The sequence below is a fragment of the Orbicella faveolata genome, unplaced genomic scaffold (genome assembly GCF_042242905.1).
Source record: "Orbicella faveolata isolate gen_17 unplaced genomic scaffold, um_ofav_v1 contig_13, whole genome shotgun sequence".
Classification (NCBI taxonomy): Eukaryota; Metazoa; Cnidaria; class Anthozoa; order Scleractinia; family Merulinidae; genus Orbicella; species Orbicella faveolata.
Genome location: NW_028301540.1, coordinates 2,007,741 through 2,015,000, shown reverse-complemented (window position 1 = coordinate 2,015,000; position 7,260 = coordinate 2,007,741). Strand labels below are relative to the sequence as shown.

Sequence of the window (7,260 nt, the reverse complement as noted above, 5' to 3'; positions counted from 1 at the left end):
ATTTTTGGACAAAACAGAAAAGAATAAGCAAATAAAGGGGTCATGTTGCAGCTCTCGCAAGGTCTCACATGAATGGCTTAAAACCCTTTGAACAAACAACAGAAACAATGCCCCCTAGCCCCAAAACAATAACAGCTGCTGCAATGACGACAAATAGAATTACAAGCTTACAAGAGCTGCTACACTACGGAAATAAAGATCAGATACCCTACAATAATGAATCATACCGGTAGATTTTTTTTTTTTTTTTTTTTTTTTTTTTTTTTTTTTTTTATGACTGTAACCTTTCTTGCTGTAACTAACTGGTATGGTTTTACTTGAAGTGGATGGTTGTACAAATTACACAGTCCTGAGTGAAGCAGACCGCGCTCAAGGAAACGCAGAACTTCAGTACAGATACGATAGCGGCCTGCTACCGGGTTGGTATCGTTTTCAAGGAGCTGCCGGGGATCAGATGCCGGACAAATGTGTTCTCAAGTATCGCTGCGGTACTAGGCGTCCAGGTTGGCTTAATGGTGTACACCCGACAGTCGCTGAAGGAGTGGTGACACGTAAAGTCTGTTACAGTGTATTCCACGACTGCTGTTTTAGGAATAACAGCATTAAAGTGAAGAACTGCAGCTCTTTCTACGTGTATGAGTTACAGGGGACATGTTCGTACTGTCGCTATTGTGGTAACGCCGGCGCTGGTAAGTTGCATCGATCATTTGTGTCAATAGCCAACCTGAATGACTGAAAATATACCATGAGCCTGAATTACGTCGGCATACTAGAATGTCAGACAAAATAAGAATAAATAAGCTAATATGACGAACCTGAACAAAAATAAAGATTAGATAACCCACAAAAAGGAATATAATTTTGTCATAACTGTAACTAGCTCGTTTGCTCTTACTTGGAGTGGATGCTTGTACAAATTACACAGTCCTGAGTGAAGCAGACGGTCGCCTCGTTAATGCGGCCTGGTCACCTCGTTATTACGGCCTGGTAACCTCGTTATTACGGCCGCTTTATTCTGGCCCGAGCTTAAGGTGGCTGCCTATAGTTTTACGGTTGCACGCGCGCTGAGGACGAAAGCTCAAGTAGTCTGCGCGCGCTCGAAGCAAAACGTCACTGTTTTTCGATATTTTAGTACGTCAAAATGAGTACAACAAGCAAAATTGACAGTGAATTTTCTCGCGTTTCCTTTGGAGAAATTCCGTAAAACTTGGCAGATTGGTAGTAAATGCTTTACTTTAGTCGGAGCTCGTTTTTCAAGGAAATCTGTACGACCAGTTTTCTCGCAGCGGTAAGAGACGTAAATTTGCAAAAATCGAAAAACCTGCCTTTACAAACCCTACTTTTTTCGTCTTTAAAATTCGTATCCCGCAGGAAGCGATATGCTGTGAAAATATGGGAAGATTTCACCAAAGGAAATTCAAGAAAATCGCAAGTAAAGCCATAAAAAAGTAAAAAAAAAAAAACATATCTGTTTGGGCATTTATAATTCAAGACTAAAACCAATAATTTTAACAGAGATAATAGTAAAACACTAGTTAATCATTGCTTATTACATGTAATTAGTTTGAGAGGACTGGGTGTAAAAACGGATACAAAAACGGAATTCAAAACATAACACTTGCGCGCGCAACGCCATAAATGATTACCCTCTGGAGCCACGCTAAAAAGCCCAGTCAATCGTTAACTTATTTAAAAAAGCCCTTTAGCACGGTCACCCCGTTAATACGGGCAGATTTTTGTGGCCCGTTGGTGACCGGATTAACGGGGTTCCACTCAGTGTAGAATGATTTCTAAGAACAAGTATCAAGATTTGAGGGTCTTACTACGAATTTTTCTGAATAGATCAACTTCGTTTGAGTTTGAATTTAATCCGAACTTTATGATTATTTTCAGCACCTACCCGCGAAGGTAAGTAAAATATCTAGAAAGGTAGTGGATTTGTTCAAATTCGGCTGTTCACGCTGAAAAATTATTCAATGATTTTGTTTAATTTAACTTGCTGCATTTCCTCATTCGGATTATTAAGCGTTTGTTTTCTGAGGTCAACAGAGTAGAATAGAGTAAGTTTTCGTGTTTACAAGAGACTGCAGTGATTCTACGAACCTTTTATCAGTAACTCAAACACGTACTCCTAAAGATTAATATTGATGGGAAAAAACTATATAAGGTTATCTAATGATCTTGGTAAATATAATATTTTTGGACAAAACAGAAAAGAATAAGCAAATAAAGGGGTCATGTTGCAGCTCTCGCAAGGTCTCACATGAATGGCTTAAAACCCTTTGAACAAACAACAGAAACAATGCCCCCTAGCCCCAAAACAATAACAGCTGCTGCAATGACGACAAATAGAATTACAAGCTTACAAGAGCTGCTACACTACGGAAATAAAGATCAGATACCCTACAATAATGAATCATACCGGTAGTTAATTTCTTTTATTTTATTATTTTTTTTTTTATGACTGTAACCTTTCTTGCTGTAACTAACTGGTATGGTTTTACTTGAAGTGGATGGCTGCACAAATTACACAGTCCTGAGTGAAGCAAACCGCGCTCAAGGAAACGCAGAACCGCCTCATGACAGAGACGACAGTAGCTTGGTAACGGGTTGGTATCGTTTTCAAGGAGCTGCCGGGGATCAGATGTCGGACAAATGTGTACTTAAATATCGCTGCGGTACTGGGGGTCCAGGTTGGCTTAATGGTGCACACCCGACAGTCGCTGAAGGAGTGGTGACACGTAAAGTCTGTTACACTGAAAACGACGACTGCTGTTATTGGAATAACATCATTAAAGTGAAGAACTGCAACTCTTACTACGTGTATGAGTTACAGAAGACACGTTCTTATCGCTATTGTGGTAACGCCGGCGCTGGTAAGTTGCATTGATCAGTTGTGTTAATAGCCAACCTGAACGACTGAAAATATACCATGAGCCTGAAATATGTGGAGAAGCCTAAAATATCAGACAAAATAAGAATAGATAAGCTAATATGACAAACCTGAACAAAAATAAAGATAAGATACCCCACAAAAAGGAATATAATTTTGTCATAACTGTAACTAACTGTTTCGTTTTTACTTGAAGTGGATGGTTGTACAAATTACACAGTCCTGAGTGAAGCAGACCGCGCTCAAGGAAACGCAGAACCGCCTCATACTAGAAGCGATGGTAGCCTGTTAACGGGTTGGTATCGTTTCCAAGGAGCTGCCGGGGATCAGATGCCGGACAAATGTGTTCTTAGGTATCGCTGCGGTACTAACCATTCAGGTTGGCTGAATGGTGCACACCCGACAGTCGCTGAAGGAGTGGTGACACGTCAAGTCTGTTATAGTTGGTACAGTGACTGCTGTGAGGATAGTAACATCATTAAAGTGAAGAGCTGCGGCTCTTACTACGTGTATGAGTTACAGAGGACACCTACTCCGCTCAGTCGCTATTGTGGAAACGCCGGCGCTGGTAAGTTACATTGATCAGTTGTGTTAATAGCCAACCTGAATGACTGAAAATATACCATGAGCCTGAAATATGTTGACAAACCTCCCTGCGTATCTAATCGAACAAAATCGAACCAAAATTCAATCGAACTCAATCGAAGACCGCATCGTTCGTTTGAGTTCGGTAATCCAACAAAATCGAACATCTATTTTGCTGTGAGTTAGGTCAGAGAGTTTGTTAACAGAGGAAAACAATTCAAGAGGAAAGGACGTTTCTTCCGTGAGCTAATAATACGTCCAACACTGTTATCGAAAGAGCTCCTTTGCGACCAGCATTAACGTCACACGCACCTTGCACCTGGTAAAAGGTGTAACTTGCCGAGAACACCCTGCAAGTGCACTGTCCAAAAACTGGACTTCTCACTGGCAGTTTGCCCATCATTACTCCTTGCTTTGGGTAATAAACAGTTACTGGATGAGGTTTTTGTGATATCCAGAATAATCAAGGTCGAGGTAGGGGTTATCAGCCGAAGCCAAAGGTCGAGGCTGATAACCCCTACCTCGGCCTTGACTATTCTGGATACCACAAAAACCGAATCTAATAATTGTTTTATTATACACTGAACGAAAAAAAAATGGAAGTCATGTTTTTGCTTCTTCGCTGACAGCAAGCAACACAAGGCGCGCGAACTTGACATGACACTGCGGTCATACATGGCATGACTACCCATGACCTTGAGTGCCCTTGATATGATTATTGTATCATCTGCAGCTAGATGACGTCACAGGCGCTGATTTCGAAAATTCACTGTACGCTTTCGGCTAATCAGAAAAGACATAGTGAGTTCAATGTATAATAATGATGGTTATCAGTTAATAGACAATCTCCGTCCTCGGGGAGGGTACTCCCAGAAAAATTGGGTGGGGGTGTGCGGCCACTTTCCCAAAACCCTCACCCGTCAACATTCATGTGATTAAAATCTCGAGACCAAAATGGCCAAAATCGATACCCTATTTCTGACCAAAACGGCCTAAAAATCATACCCTACCTATATAGCCAATTAGTACTATTTTCCAACACAATAAAAAGAAATTTCTGCTTGTTAATTGGAAAGCCACCGTTGGCTTTTCTAGAATTTTTGATCAACGAAGAAATGAATGAGCTTCGGTAAATCCTCGTGATACATTACCAAGGACAGAGATATCTTTGCCAGATAATTCGAGAGGAAAGCAGGCTTCCTCCGCAAGCAGCCCTAATATGTCAAAGTGTTTGTGAAGAGGATTTAGATAAAGCTTTGAACGACTAGTGGATTTATGCTAAAACAATTAGACTATTCGATCGCTCTCGATTTCTATGCGTGATAGGTGAATCGTTAACTATCATGTGATAAAAAATCTCGAGCTCAAAATCTAATAGTTAACTATTGCCTCAATAGCCACGTTTTAGTGTCTTAGGGTAATTCCGACAGCAGAGTCTCTGATATCTCAATTCACGAAAAAAGCTGAACAAAACGTTTAGCTGTTTTCTCAACATAAGTCTCATTCGAATTTTTTTTTTTTTTTTTTGCATGGGTTTTCCCGCGTTTTACCGTAGCCAAAATTCGACATTTCAAACGACATCGACGACGTCATGACCTCTTACAACATATTTTCTAGCTCAGCGCGGCCACTCGGTAAAGCTCAAACGTTTGTGCCAATCCGAGCGTGCACAGGAACTAAACCACGTTTTTGTGTTAGCAGTGGCTTTATTAATATATATGGCCTACACGCACTTTAGTGTAGAAGCTGAGAGAAACAACTCCCTCCCCTACCCCCCACCCCCTAGGGTAATAACAGTGGAACATAGAAAAAAGGAAACATTTTCCTAAGTTATTGCTTTGTTCACTTATAACTGATTAAGTTGATTTCCTATACAGCGTGTGTTCCACCGGGAGAATTCCTTGAAGGATCGAGTGGATTCTTTTCAAGCCCGAATTTTCCAAACAGCTTCTACACAAACAACAATTGTACCTGGAATATCACAGTACCCTTTGGCCGAATTATCAAACTAACCTTCTTCAGCTTCACTTTGGAGAAAAACCAAAGCTCAGCGTGTATTGGAGAGCCAGAGGGGGCCAGTGTTTTTATCACTAATATTGCCTCGGATGATGGCGCTCAAGAATTTCAGATATGTGGGCGAGAACTTCCCGCTCCAGTGTACTCTGTCGGAAATACCATCCAAGTGAGGCTGCGATCTGTTGCCAATGGTCACCCAGGATTTAATGCATCTTATGAAGCGATAGATGAACTACTACGTAAGTCAGCTTCTTATGACAAAAGAAAGAAAATGGGGAACAATATAGTCGTATGAAGATATGATTGATCATTGTAGTTATACTCACAACTTTTAAAAGCAGTTGAGAGATTAAAACCTGAAAAAAATTAATTTCACAACTGCTTAAATTGTTTGTATAACTGCGATAATCAATCATATCTTCATATCTTTCTCCGCAGTTCAGATATGATCTTTTATATATTCACTTGAATATAGTCGTATATTCAGTCGTATAGATCAATATATGATCTTTTATACATTCACTTGAACATAGTCGTATATTCACCATGCTATAAATTAAATTATTTCAAAATGAAAAAAAACATCTAAATAGAAAACCTCCCTAAAAAGCTTTTTAAACATGCAGTGAAATTAACTTTCAGCCTATTCCTAAGATTACTTAATGTGTGCGTTGCGCACTGTATGTATTGAAGTTACCTGAAACGGTTTTCCTTTTTGGTTTTCTTCTTTCAGTGTGTCCTAGAAACATCACCCTTACTGAGACATCAGGTGTTATTACTAGTCCTTTTTACCCCAGAAAGTATCCAGATAACCTGAACTGCAGCTGGCAGATAACAGCACGCCAAGGAAACCGTGTTAAGCTAGAAATTGACATGGGCCTAAAAATCCAGCAATGCGGTCCACAGAACGCGTGCACGTGTGATTATCTGCAAATTCAAAATGGCTTATGGGCTGATCCCGATTCAAATGACAAAATATGTGGTGCACCTGGTGAGACTATAACATATTACTCAATTCTTGAGATCCTGAAAGTGCTATTTGTCTCTGATGATACGCAGTCCAAGCAGTACGACGGATTTTCAGCAACTTACACGCAACTGAGTTACACTTCCCCAAGTAAGAAATAAATTTATTTGTTATTGAGTCACAACAAGAGACAATTCTGTATTTGGGAAAATGGTTTTCGCTGTTCTCTGATCCTATCTGGTAATTTTTTTAACGTTAGTGGTACTCGTTTTGTCTCGTTTTTTCGGGACCTAGAAGCTAGTTCTCCCGGCCTTGTGGTGACAACCTGATGGTAAAACAGCAGACCATAAAACCAGTTCACGATCTGATGCCAAAAGGTAACTAGATTTTTGTGAAGATCCATTTCAGTTCTTCACATCATCGAGGATTTGAAGAGCAATGTTCTGTGACCCATCAAACTAGAATGATAACATACCAAACATTTTCTAACCTCGCCCTTCCGCTCAGTCAATGTTTTACTGAATCAGAGCAGTGCAGAATCCAACTGTGATATGACTATGACAGTTTTGGCATGGTTTTGTATATATCTAACCTCTAACGGTAGTACGCGTTTTAGATATCAAATATACCGGAGCAATCCCACCAATATAGCCACGTGTGGCCACATCCAACCCCCTAGGAAAACCCTCCCGTTTTTCTTCAATATTGGGTCGCCAGCCACAGTTTCGATGCCAGACCAGGCCCTTAAGAGATGCCAACCTAAAAGAAGTTAAAATCCTTGAGATCGCCACCTTTATCT

At 40.3% G+C, this 7,260-nt stretch overlaps 2 protein-coding genes and 1 pseudogene across 2 annotated transcripts; all 3 read left to right on the top strand.

Moving 5' to 3' along the window:
- The first annotated feature begins 307 nt into the window (after positions 1–307).
- Positions 308–736, top strand: LOC149114614 (pancreatic secretory granule membrane major glycoprotein GP2-like). Its single transcript, XM_089283924.1, has one exon. It carries the CDS (start codon positions 308–310, stop codon positions 734–736), a length of 429 nt encoding a protein of 142 aa, XP_089140050.1.
- A 1,676-nt stretch (positions 737–2,412) lies between these two features.
- Positions 2,413–2,913, top strand: LOC149114613 (pancreatic secretory granule membrane major glycoprotein GP2 pseudogene; annotated as a pseudogene).
- A 310-nt stretch (positions 2,914–3,223) lies between these two features.
- LOC149114612 (tolloid-like protein 2) lies at positions 3,224–6,633 on the top strand. Its single transcript, XM_089283923.1, has 3 exons — positions 3,224–3,461; positions 5,356–5,733; positions 6,228–6,633. Exons 1-3 carry the CDS (start codon positions 3,224–3,226, stop codon positions 6,620–6,622), a joined length of 1,011 nt encoding a protein of 336 aa, XP_089140049.1. The 3' UTR covers positions 6,623–6,633.
- Positions 6,634–7,260: the final 627 nt, after the last annotated feature.

Coding starts and splice junctions, on each gene's coding strand:
- LOC149114614 (XM_089283924.1), top strand. CDS start 308: ATGGTTTTACTTGAAGTGGATGGTTGTACAAATTACACAGTCCTGAGT.
- LOC149114612 (XM_089283923.1), top strand. CDS start 3,224: ATGCCGGACAAATGTGTTCTTAGGTATCGCTGCGGTACTAACCATTCA. Junction 3,462..5,355: donor TTGTGGAAACGCCGGCGCTG/GTAAGTTACATT, acceptor TTTCCTATACAG/CGTGTGTTCCACCGGGAGAA. Junction 5,734..6,227: donor AGCGATAGATGAACTACTAC/GTAAGTCAGCTT, acceptor TTCTTCTTTCAG/TGTGTCCTAGAAACATCACC.